Source organism: Prionailurus viverrinus, chromosome E2 (genome assembly GCF_022837055.1).
Source record: "Prionailurus viverrinus isolate Anna chromosome E2, UM_Priviv_1.0, whole genome shotgun sequence".
Lineage (NCBI taxonomy): Eukaryota > Metazoa > Chordata > Mammalia > Carnivora > Felidae > Prionailurus > Prionailurus viverrinus.
In genome coordinates this window covers 57,817,085-57,830,343 of record NC_062575.1, presented here as the reverse complement: position 1 = coordinate 57,830,343, position 13,259 = coordinate 57,817,085, and the positions used below count along the sequence as shown (strand labels likewise).

The 13,259-nt window shown below is 42.5% G+C and overlaps 1 protein-coding gene across 1 annotated transcript; it reads left to right on the top strand.

The window, feature by feature from the left end:
- Positions 1-3,520: 3,520 nt before the first annotated feature.
- LOC125153152 (KRAB domain-containing protein 5-like) lies at positions 3,521-12,256 on the top strand. Its single transcript, XM_047836058.1, has 3 exons — positions 3,521-3,682; positions 11,521-11,647; positions 12,147-12,256. Exons 1-3 carry the CDS (start codon positions 3,521-3,523, stop codon positions 12,254-12,256), a joined length of 399 nt encoding a protein of 132 aa, XP_047692014.1.
- The last annotated feature ends 1,003 nt before the right edge of the window (positions 12,257-13,259 follow it).

Below are 13,259 nucleotides of genomic sequence, written 5' to 3'. Positions count from 1 at the left end.
ACATTCTAAGCAGCAAGAGTCTTCCTTTTATCTGACAACTTTGGAGTTAATCCGGGCCTCATATCCATCCTGTGTATCTGTGCATTTTCTTCATCCTGGTCTCCAGAGAGGTGATTAAGCATCCAGATCTGACCTAAATGGGAACTGTTTTCCTTGAGTGCTATGCAGGACCAGACTCCACCAGCAACAGGAATCTTGGACTCAATGACTTCCCCTGTGGATCGTTCACAAAGGGAATATTTTCAGTACTTGCAGAACTTTAATTTGGAGTTGGAGAAGGGGGAGAAGGCTCAGCGATACAAGGGAAGAGTGTTCTACAAACCTAATCTTGAGTATCATCTGAAAAGGTTAAAAATTGGGTGAAAAAATAAAGCAGAAATCTCAGAACTAGAAAAAGCAAGACTTGCGATTTCAGTGTACATGGCCTTAAAGGGAAAAACAGGGCACGGTCTCTGCCCTCAGATGCACAGCTTACCTGAGAACTGGCCATTTCTTCTTTCACATGGTCCCCTGGGTTTCTTCTCTGAAGATTTTGCTGGAGATCTCACAGCTGCATCAGCAGAAAATGTCTTCCAAGCCACTAACACAGCCTCTACACCTGTAAACTGATCACCTGCAGGCTAGACTTTGAAATGTAGAAAAGGCCCAACTTCCTACTCCTTTGCATAAAACCTATTCAGAACCTTTTGAGCTCCTAATTGGATGCCAACCTCTGAGTTTTCCTCTTCTCCTTTCCACAGATGCTTCTCCTCCCACAGATGCCACTACACCCCACAAATGCTGCTACACCATACGCACACTTTGTTACACAGCCTTGATCCTCTCCAACTCCTATAGAGGAGACCCTGGCACCTCTCCTAGAGCCAAAGCCTGCACTCAGCCCTCCTAAATTACTGGGAAACCTTTGTGCTTCAGCCTGGATTCCCTTAGAATCACCTGGAGCGCTTAATTAAAACAACACCATTGTTTCATCAAACATTGATTGACAGAATCTGGTGGGGGGGGAGGGGGTGATATGATCATTTTTTGAAATTCCACAAGTGATCCTATTGGGAAGTATTTGGGAAGGTGACCAGACAAAAAGCACGATCATAGCTATGGTGGTTGTCCAGATTGAAATCCATGCCTTCTCTACTGATCAGAGTTTCTGGAGATTTACACATCCCCCCTCTTTCTTCTATGCAGTGGGAGACACCCTTCCACAGGGAGCTTTCCCTTATACATGCAAATGCCTCTTTCAAAAGGGTTTCAGACCTTTTCTTTTGTCTGCTCCTTTAAAGTAATCCTCATGCCAAAGAGACACATTTTGGAATGGTAAAATGCTCCCATTCAGTAGCAAAGTTTACTTTCCTAAGTCACCGCTAAACAGTTTTCCCAACTGAATGCATTTTTTAACTCCTTCCAGGAATATTTGAGATTTCTAATTCCTCATTATTTTCACTGAAATTTGGTGTTATCCTCTTTTCCTTATTTTGTCCATTCTAGAAAATATTGAGTGGTTTCTCACAGTAAAATATAGAGTGATCTAAGACAGTTGTGCTGCTGCCTGAAACTGAAACCACTTAAAAGCATAAAGTTGAACAATTCAAAATGGTGGCATTAAAACATCAACAAGGCTTCCTATTGAACTTAGTAACATTTTTTCTCTTGGGGAAGCCTCCCATCATTCCTTCTTAACCACCCCCCCCCCTTTTTCTTTTAACCAAAGAGTACCAAACTGGAAATATGATGACCAATGTTTGTAGCACAAAAACAATTCTTGTCAAAACAAGATGGATCCTGTTTTTCCCTATAAAAATCCCCAGCCCCTTCCTCTGGGTGGGCTTGCAATGTTGAAGGCCTTAACCTGCTTCAGCCTCTTCTGCCTGGGAAAACAATAAAGCTCTTATTCCTCTTTTGCCCAAACTCTGTCTTCACATTATATTTTAGCTCTGAAGAACAGAGGTCAGTTTTCAACAACAGAATGAATGTGTACGAGAAGGAAACATTTTCCTTCATCTGTGCTCTATTCTTTGGCCAGTCTAACGATTAAACTGACATCAGGCAGGTTCAAAAGAGAAAAAAAAGAATTTCTTGATGATGGGAACCTCAAAGATTTGAGGCTCAAAGACAGGCAATCGATGCTTATATGCCATTTGGAATGAAGGAGAAGGGTGTAGGGCTCTACAACTCAAGAAGGAGGAAGTATATCTACATTCAATGAAAAAGGAAAGAGCAAATGTTTATCAAACATGTTTGCACTGCCACGCAGATAACTCTTTATAAATGGTTCATCGCTAGGGGCACCTGAATGGCTCAGTCAGTTAAGTGTCCCTCCTTGGCTTAGATCATGAACTAGCAGTTGGTTAGTTTGAGCCCCACATCGGGCTCTCTGCTGTCAGCACAGAGCCCACTTCAGATCCTCTGTCTCCCTATCTGCTCCACCCCTGGTCATTCTCTCTCTGTCTCTCTGGAATAAATCAATAAACTATTAAAAAATAAAATAAAAATTAAATGTTCATCTCTGCTATTAACTCCTTCCTAGTAGAGGTCCCTCATCTAATTTATTCTTGGTATATGTATCAGCCTCAGGAAAGAAGGACATTTTTCCATTGCCAGCAACTTAGAGGTTGCTAGAGGGTATTTTGTTAAGTTAAACCACATACAGAAAAATATATACTATATGAAATCACATACACGCAAATCTTAAAAATGGCAAAATTATTAAAGATTAGCAAGTTTGTTGCCAGGGGCTGAGGATGGGGGAAATGTTTAGATGTTGGTCAAATGGCAAAAAGCACTACTAATTCAGGATGTGTGAGCAGTGAATGTTACACCTAGTGAGTATAGTTAGTACTAGTGTATTGTGCCCTTGAAATTTGCTAAGAGAGGCTATCGGAAGTGTTCTCAACACACACATGTGCACACACACACACGTATTAATAATGGGAGATGAGGGATATGTTTATTGGATAGATTGTGGTAATGACTTGTAAGCAGGACCCAAGGGTGCAGGAGCACCTGGTTCCAGTGGCCCCAGACAGACCCAGTTCTGCCACTATGGCTGACCAAATCCAAGGGCAAGACAAAGGACTTTTGCTGCCTCAATTTTGACCTCAGACTTCCTCACTAGGTCCTTCCAGCTTGTCTCCTGGCTCAGGAGGAAGTCCCTGAAGACAAAACACCCTCAGGGGAACTGGAACTACCCCTCAAGCCTCAAGGACTGCCCTAAGCAGAAAGACCCCACCCTGGATTGACTCCAGGACAATGACAGACTTCACTGTCTACCTGCAGGTCCTGACTCCTTTTGCCCCTCCACCCACCTCTCCCCTTTTCCCTTCCATACACCTGGAAGTGTATCCAGCACTTTGGAGACAGTCCTTGAGACGTTATTCAGCCATCTTTGCAGTGTCAGCCTCCCTGAAATAACTTCCTCTCGTGTTTTGCCACCTCTCATCTCTCTGCCTTTGGATTTTGTCAGTGGTAAGTGGCCAAACCCGGTGTGTGTGGGACCCCCGGAGTCGGCAAGAACACCGGCGAGATGAATGGTGATAAAACAAGAAGGAGATTTTCTTCACGGAGGCCAACACTGAGAAGAGAGGTGACCAACATCTCAAACACTGTCCCCAACCTGCTGAAAATACTTCCAGGTTTATATAAAGAAAATGTAGGACGAAGCGTGGTGTACATGCAAGTGGTGAAGGTCAGGCCAATCACTGCATTGCTGTGAGGCATGTGGGGTCTTGCTGGCTCAGGGCAGTGCCTGTTGCTGGAGGGGGTAGTTTCCTTTCCCATCCTGGGATGCTTTGCCTGCTAGGGCTTCTATCTGAGCTAAATGCTGACCTGGAAAGAAGAATGGAATCAGCTAGAAAGGACAGACGAAGGTCAAAAGAGAGACAGTTGAAGGCACTGCTGGGTCCTCTTTCCATTTCACAAAGTCTATGTATATTTATTTTTTAACACTTGATTGACCTCTAGATGTTCAGAAATAGAAAACAGGGTGATGAATGGGTTGGCTCCTGAAACTTCCATGGAGCAAGAATGTCCTATCCCCTTTTGGGGGTGTCAGAATTCCTGTCCCTTTCCAGTTGTTCAGGCTGAACTAAGAAGTTGACATGAGACTGGGGGGCTCAGTTGGTTGAGCATCTCTTGGTTTTGTTTGTGAGATCAGGGATTGTGAGATCAAGCCGCACATCAGGCTCTGCTCTGACAGCACAGAGCCTGTTTGGGATTCTCTTTGTCCCTCTCTCTCTGCCCCTCCCTGGTTCTCACTTGCGCTCGCTCTCTCTCTCTCTCTCTCTCTCTCTCTCTCTCTCTCTCTCTCTCTCAGTATCCCGTTCTCTCTCTCTCAAAATCAATAAACTAACATTTTTAAGAAAATTGAGACTGGCAAAGACTATCCTTGTAACCTGTTTCTTTTCAAAATAATCAGTTGACATCGAAGCTCAATATAGACCAAGTGAACTTCAGCACATCTATCTATTTCAGTGTCTCAGCCTGGAAATGTCGAGTCATTATTGACTACCTACAAGCATTCTTTTTATATGTATCAGCTGACACATCCACCTTCATTTTCTTCTGTCCCAGGCAGTTCACTATTACACTTATGACTGAAAACACTTAAATATGCTCATGGATTTCCTTGAGCATTTCATCTATCAAGATGTCAACATTTCTCCTAGGACACAAGGCACAATGTTCAACACTTGGTCTCGAATGACTGCATTCCCTAAAACCTAGCTTTCCCTACATCTTCACCTGTGGTCAATCACATTAAAATTCAGAAACAGTTTCCCTTACCCCTATTTCTTGAAGGACCTTTGAACTGCCTTTGTGCAACAGTCTTCAAACTTCATGCCCAGATAAATGTTGGACAAGTATAATCTCTCATATTGAAAGAAACATATTCAAAGATAATTTAAAGTATGTCTTCAATATTACAAGACAAATTCTTATATTACTGATGAGATTCTGGCCTGATTGCTGGGGCCATTAACAACATATTTGAACAGCTATTTATATGATAAGTATAAAAGGGTTAATTTATGCCTGTAATTTATTATTTATTACTAGAATAGATATATTTTGGTTAGCTTATTATCTAATTTATTTTGTGTGTGTGTATGTGAGAAAGAGAGCACAAGAAGGGGTGGAGGCAGGGAAGGGAAGACAGAATCCCATACCTTTAGCACACAGCCTGATGTGGGGCTGGAACTCAAACCATGAAAACAGGACCTTAGCCAAGATCAAGACTCTGAGGCTGAACTGACATGTGCCACCCAAACGTCCCTAGAATAGATTACTTTAGTCACAATTTTACTTACAAGGTCACTGATGTGTAATTGACCTTAACACACTTGGAGGCATGAATATATAAATAGTTGACAGGAAGAACAACAGACTACATTTTTCTCATGAGATGGGAGGTTTTGTAATTTCTCCAGGCTACAGAGAAGAGCTTGAACACGGAGTGATTGTCACTCAGCATAAATGTCCTGACAGTTGGGAAAAATGCCTTGATTAAGCCCCGGTTGTTTACTTGCTTCCAGGTGGTCTACTGAAAAAGAGAAAAATTGTAATGATGGAAGACAGGGTATAGAAAGTTGCAAAGATGCTCCCTAGGACAAGGATGTTTGGGGTAGCTGTTATCTCAGGACACTATCTACTTGTGATTACTTCCTATCAATAGGTTGATCCCTCAGCTTGTGCATGCACAAAGCATGAAAACCATAAATGAGTCCTAAACACAAAATATATGAGGTATAAGGATCATCATTCAGTATAGATGATGTGCAAGCCTACAAAAAAAAAAAGTCTTAAGAAATGTAGGAAGAGTTAAATCATACAAATATCTTACTTTGGCCACCATGGATTGAAACTAAGTTGTTCTTTGTTTTTAATGTTTATTTATTTGAGGGAGATTGTGAGCAAGTGTGAATGGGGGAGTAGCAGAGAAAGGAAGAGAGGCTCCATGCTCACTTTGGAGCCCCATGTGGGTCTTGAGCCATGCCCATGAGACCAAGACCTGAGAAAAATCAAGAGTTAGACCCTCCACCAACTGAGGCACCCAAGCACCTCTAATTCCATTTTTAGTTATTTTAAAACCTCATACTGTTCTCCTGAATGGCTGCTGCACCACTTTGTTTTCCCACCTACAGTGCAACAGGGTTCCCCTTCTCTTCATCCTCACCAACACCCATGGTTTCTTGTGTTGTTAATTTTACCCATTTTGGCAGGTGGGAAGTGGTATCTCGTCCGTGTTTTGATTTGTGTTGCCATGATGATGAGGGATGTTGATCATCTTTACATGTGTCTGTTAGCATTCTGGCTATCTTCTCTCAAAAACTATCTATTCATGTGTTTTGCCCATTTCTTATCTGGGTTGCTTGATTTGTGGGTGTTGACTTTGAGAAGCTTTTATGGATTTAGACTTTTCATTCAAGTCTCAATTATTGTGTCATCCCCCTCTTTTCAAATAATTGGGTAAGGTTTGTCCTGTTTTAGTAAAGCATATGCACTTTCAACTGTAAGAGAGAAGTTTGGAATCAAACTTCAGAAATGAACAAACAGTCCCAGAGAGTCTCAGAATTGGTACTTAGTTTCAGGTTTTTGATTTCCAGGATGTCTTGAAATCTAGTCCTTGTTCTGACAGCAGGTGATTTATATATCTAAGCTGCTTTTGAGCAAACTGCAATTTTTCTTTGGGCACCTGATGTCTCTTAAAAGCCACAAGTTTTCACAGGTGTATGCTGGTGTCATGCAAAGAACCTTGAGAAGGGGAGCAGAGAATGAAATTATGTCATAGTATAACAAAGGAGAGCCTGCAGAAAACTTACTGTCATGTAGTTAACATTTAAGGTTGTCACATATAGAATGGACCCTGTGTGGAACCCTGAGGCGTTACTCAACAGGTGTATTGCCATTCCTCCCAACTGAAGGTAAAAAGTACTGGCTATCCTTATCAACTGGACTATTTTGAAAAGGACTGCATGGGTGTTTCAGGGAACAATCAGTTTTCAGTGGGAATCCACATCACTAGTGGATGAATGTTGGCAACAAAAGATAAAGACAGATAGCAATGTTATTTTTTGCTCAGGGGTCCTAATCAAACTTCCATCCTCAGCCTTTGTGTTTTCTCTCAGGTACAATAGTGGTCATACAGGGACTAGTATCCCCTTCCATTGCCAGGGCTCTCCTTCCCAGGAACCTCCTATCCCCCAGAACCTCCACCCCATGCTCTCCAGCCCCTGACCCCATGGCTGCCATGGTCCGAATTCCTGGCCTTCGATGCAGCTGTGGCCCAAGATGGCTTGAGCGTGACCATTGATCTAGGGCCTAAGCCTTGTATTCCTCTATTAAGTGCTTGCTGCCCTGTTGGGTTTCCTTATTTACGGGGCAATGATTAACTCAGGGAAGAGATTTTGACGGATCTATTTGAAGCTTGATGAGTGATGCACTGTGGAGTGTGCCAGTATCAGCTGAACATTTTCCTCACAAGAAGGTTGGTAGCTCATCCAATAGGACTGATCATTTGATCAGTACCACTAACCTCAGCTAAAGTGCCATCAGAGACAGAGCATAGAAAACGCATTGAAATGTCATTTATTTCCCCTTGTTTTCAAATGTGGTAACTACTGTCAAAATCTAGATATTTTCCCCTTTGCGGGAAAAAGAATTTTTGACATGACATTTTTCAAAGAAATCTCAGTCCAGTGAATGAATTGGGGCAGATAAACTAAGGAGAAATGGGTGTGTAATGCTCAAAAGGCCTAGACACAAAGGAATAAATTCATAGACAGGGACACATTGTTATTTATGGGAGACCCATATTTTTTGAACTGTTTTAGCTCTCTGAGGCAGGGGCTGCTGGTAGCACTGGGTTTGAGCACTAAAAGTGTAGCTCAGCTATAAGGACACAAACAGTTTTATTCCCAGTGCAGAGAATAGTTTCTCCAAGCCAGTTGACAGGGAGGACTAGGAAGATGCCTGTGGTTCCTTGGAGCCCTGTCATTGGGAATTAGGGAGACATGGAAAAGGTCGGCTAAAGAGCTGAAGGTGTGTTTGGCTCTTAAATTTGTAAGTCTCTTTTTTCCAATGTCCAGAAACTCTGATCACTGGAGAAGAAATGGGTTTAAACCTGGATAATAACCACAGCCTTCCTTACTTCCCTAAATGGCTCCCAAAGGGATCCCGTGTGGCGTTTCAAAACCGACCCTTGCTGTTGCCCCCCTCCTCAGATTCTGTCAATTGGTGTGGATTGAAACAACAGTGTTGGCTTAATTAAGTGCTCCAGGTGATTCTCCCTGAGGCCAGAGTCAGTTGGCAAGGCTTCTCATTAATTTATGAGATTTGAGTGCAGGCTTTTGCTCAAGGAGAGGTTACAGGGTCTCCTCTATGTGAGTGTGGGAGGATTAGGTCTGCGCAGCACACTGTTCCTATGCTGTAGCAGAATTTGCGGGTGCCTGTGGGAGTGGAAGCCACTGAAACTATAGAAGAAAAACTCAGAATTGGGCTCCAAATACATAGTCTCCATTTCTGAAAAGCTCCTGACACAAAAAACTAGGAAGTTTTGTGTTCTGCATTCCAAAGTCCTGCCTACCAGTGAGCACTTTTCTGGTGAAGACGTTCTGGTGGTGCTTTTAAGGGCATTTTCTTCTGATGCAGCTGTGATTTGTTCACAAATACATTCTGAGAAAGAAATCTAGAGGACAAGGAGAAAGAAGAAGAAGTGGCCAGCTCTCAGGTAAGCCTGGTGTTCCAGGTCGGAGGCCGTGTCATCTTTTCCCCCTAAAATTCCATGCATGTAGAAATCACAAAGGTTGGTTTCTCTGTGTTTGGTGTTTCTGCCTTATGTTTTCACCAAAGTTTTACAACCTTCTCAGGAACGATACTTAAGGTTAGGTTTAGAACTCTTCTCCCCTATAAACAGGAATCTTCTCTGCATTCTCAAGGCTTTCACAAGGACGTCAGCACTTGTCACTTTGAGGTAAAGTCCTGCAAGTATTGCAAACATTCCCTTTAGGACAGATGCAAAAGGGAAGTTGTTGAGTCCAAGATTCCAGTTGCTGATGGGGTCTGGTGGTGGGATTTCAGTCGAGGAGAACCGTTCCCATTTAGTTCCCCCATATAGTACCTCTCTGTAGAGCAGGATGAAGAAAATGAAAAATACAAGGCCCCCAGTATCTTAGGAGTCCTCTTAAGCATATGGGAATCCTTCTGGAGACCTCCCTTTTGCCTTTCCCTCCCCTGGCTGCATAGTCACTCTTCACAACCCCACTGTGGATCTTGGTGCCCACAGGTCCTCTCTTTGTGTTATAATAAAACGAACTTTTTGCACCAAATAATAAATGCAAAAAACCAGAGAATGGATATGAGGCCTGAATAACTTGGAAAGTTAAAAAAGCAGGGGGAGAGCAGTCTTGATTTGTAAAATGTGAAAAAGATACTCTCTAAAATATACTAGACATACAGGACAGGGAAACAGTCATCTAAAAGTGGTGTTTCTCCCATTCAGATGGGACTCCCAAATATGGGCCGATGATCCTATGGAAGCCAACGACATGAGTGGTGAAAAGAATTCATCTGTGGCAGAATAAGACGTTAAATTTATGAAAACACCCCAAAGGAGTGGTGGCCAGGACAGCAGATGAGAGGCTCCTGCTGTGAGCTGATTTTAAGGGGGCTGATTTTAAGGGGAAGATGAGTATGTGTGGTAACTTAATGGAATTTGCCCTCATGTGGTAATTCTGCCTGGATGCAAGTACCCACTTGTTAGTTAGTTAGGGCCTCTACATATTTTGAGGCAGGTCACCTGCTGGGCCTGCCTCTCTTCAGCCAGGTGGGCCCTGTGGACTCCTCTACTACCTGGTGCTCAAGCCTGTTTGTCTCAAAGCAGCCTCTACTGAAAGTACATATGACTGAAGTTTGTATAAATCCACTGTATTCTCTCATAATTAGACTGACTATCAGATTCACTGTTTGGGGGCCAACAGAACACACCAGGGATCATGTGTCCTTTGGTGTGTCTTAGGCACTGATAGCAATTTGTTTCCTTACACTTCGTGTTCACCTCTTTAACTGGCCTGGTTCTCTCTGCCAGATCTCTCCCTTATAACGTTCATCCTTCCCCCCTCCCCCCCCACCCCGACCTTTGCTAAGGATCTTAGATTTACTGAGCGATGTGCAGAAGCCATCACATTTCAGCTGGAAACTTCTTTCTTCTGAGTTTCTCTTTGCTTGTAGTTTCTGGTGGGGAGAACAAAGCCAAAACAAATGTAGCTTCCATTAAATTTCCTTACACCCTGAAGCCCATTAATAAAGGAATGTCATATTCTGCCTGTGTCAAGTATTTAATAAAAATTAAACATTAAGGTATGAAAGCAGCTATGATTTACTTGAGGAAGGGCATATCCTGTCATTGGGTTGCAAAGTGTAAGGAAATTTAATTGAAGCTACACGACTCTTGACTTTGCGTCCCTCATCATTGCCCCCCTTGAACAACGTAGACGTTTACATCTTTAAGGTTGTTTAAGTGGAAGGTCTGCACTTCAGTAACTTCTTTCTGATGAATCGGTTCCTACCTATGAGTGAAGATTAGTCAGTTGGGAATTTAGTAGGCGTTAGGAAGGCTAAGGCAGCTGTCTTTAGAGTTGATAAAATGTGGGAGTTTCCTTGAGGAGAATGAATCATCTGTCCCCTTGAAGTTGTGTCACTGAAAGAGTCTCATCACCAGGTGGAGAGAAAAAGAAAACAGCAAAACATGATAAAGGACAAAAACAAAAAAAATGCCAAAATAAAATTTTATTTTCCTCCAGTCTTGTCACAGAAATACCCTTTTATTTACTGCCTTATATTTTCAGAAAATGAAAACAAGAATACAAAAGTTGAGAAATTTGTGTGTCTTAATCCTGAAATATAATAGAGTCATAGTGCGGCAGCTGGGGTTGTCACACACAGGAAGCTTGATTTCAGCCAATAAGGAGATCAGAGGGAATAACCTCCAAAGGAGAGTCACAGAGTAAGGGGGGCGGGGCGATGATTTCCTTTTATTTAAGATTCGAGTGGACAATTAGGAAGTGGAGCCTTGTCATTTACCTGAACTGGGCATAAGGTGGCACACGTACCTTAAGAGGACACTTCCATACATTTGCTGTGTGTTACGTAAGGTTTGTTTTCCCCCTTGGGTGGAGATTTTGCTATTACAAGGAGGTCAAGGTAACTGTCCTCCCTGAGTTCAGTCCATCATCCATCTGCATAGGGGTTAAGCTCAACGTGGCCTGCCCAAGCTCTTCCTTGGGGCGGTCCTTCCATTTTGTTGAATGTTTTCTGTTTCCATGACAGGAGACTGTGTCCACAGGGTGTTTTGCCAGAAGTAGAAGAAAGAGGTTAAGTAAAATGAGGGAGTATAGTCATTGGGTACAAGCAGGTAAGCGGTGAACGTCAGTTCTTACAGTCTAGCTGATGACATTCATTTCCCTTTCATCTTAGGTACCATTTTAAACACTGCCAATGGCCACTGGATGACTATTGTATTTATTTCAGGGACTCCTGACCTTCAGGGATGTGGCCATAGAATTATCTCAGGAGGAATGGGGATGCTTGAACCACAGTCAGCGGGAGCTGTACAGGGATGTGATGTTAGAGACCTATGGACACCTCCTCTTCTTGGGTGAGGATATCTCCTTCTAGATTTCCCAAACCCAGCTCGGGTTTTGTTCGTTCCTTTGAAGACTGTCTCTTGGAAGCTCCCTCTTTGTATGACTGGGATTCAGATCCCTGCAGCAAGGGAAGGAAATGGGGATTTGTAGATGTAGAGAAATATCTTCATGAGGTTTCCTTTTCAGCTTCAGCCTCCCTTTTTTAAAATGCCATCACCATTTCTGTAGATTGATGGCAATTCTAAACATTGAGTGGCAAAAGACGGTATGGCCCACATCTTAAACTCCAACTTTTACTGCTTATTGTATTGGTAGTATTTGGAAGGCTGGTCATGATGTGAATATTTGAAACTCCTCCTGCATGTTCTAAAGGGGCTCTTTCTTGCACAAGAGTGTTTGAGAAATCATTTGTTAGAATTCTTCAATGTCCTCTCTTGTCTGCTGAGTACAATACTGAGTTGAAAGGTAGAATCTCCAGCAGTATTTCTATTCCTTTCTTCTGATAAACAGGTCTCATTGTGTCAAAACCAGACCTGGTCATCGTTTTGGAGCAAGAGGAGGAGCTGTGGGGTGTGAAGAGAAAGGAGACAGTAGCCTCACACTCAGGTAGGTGGGAGTGAAGCACATGACACAGGTGAGGTCCAAATGTGAAGGAGGAAGATAGATCTTAAAATGTTGTTCAGGTAGCTCTCCTTGAATGGAATTTCATTTGTGAAGCCTAGTTTGATGTCTTTCCCTCTCACAGAGGGACATCTGCTCTCTAACACATCATGCTCCTTGATTCTCCAAGGATTCTCCTTCAGCTCCAGTGAAGGTCCACCACATCCCCGGTGAGGACCTCCATAATCTGAGAGCTTTTCCATTGCTGTGAGAGCCCTAGAGAATCTCTCTGTATTTCTGAGGAACTCTATGCTAAACCATTTCTGAATTCTGTTTTGCTTCTTGTGACAAGTGTGTCAAGGTAGCAGTGGGCATATTGGGTTTTGAGGCAGAAATGTGGGGAACACTGGAGACAGAGATCACATGTTTTCTGGTTTATGCTTTCCAAAGTTCCAGAGGATTTTATCTTAATTGTACACAATTGAGGCTCAGTAATTTCACGAGATCACAGAACACCTCCCTCAAATGAGAAAATCTAATCCTTTATTTCACACCAAAATTTCACTTGTCTTTGTATTAACCAACATTTGAAATTTCCAGTCTGTGTGTTCCATTGCTCAATGATCAAATAATTTAACACATTTCTGTGTCTCCTAGCATGTTTGCATATTAATGCCATAAAGCAGCTATAACATTTAGAAGTTAGATCTCACAGCCTATAATAACGTCTCAATGGTTACCTTATTTCCTAGTAATTGCATCATTTTATACTTTTAGTAGGAAGTTCCTGTGACTTTTTCATAGGTGTTTGTACTTTCAAATAATTTGTATATGAGACACATCTCGAAATTTTTTGAATCAAAAGTTTTATATGATATGGGTATGTGCTGTATAAGACATGAGTTAGTGGGTGCCTGAATGGCTCAGTCGATTGAGCATTGGACTTTGGCTCAGTTCATGATCTCACAGTTGGGGAATTAGAGCCTAGCATGGGGCTGTCTGCTGTCCATGTGGAGCCTGCTC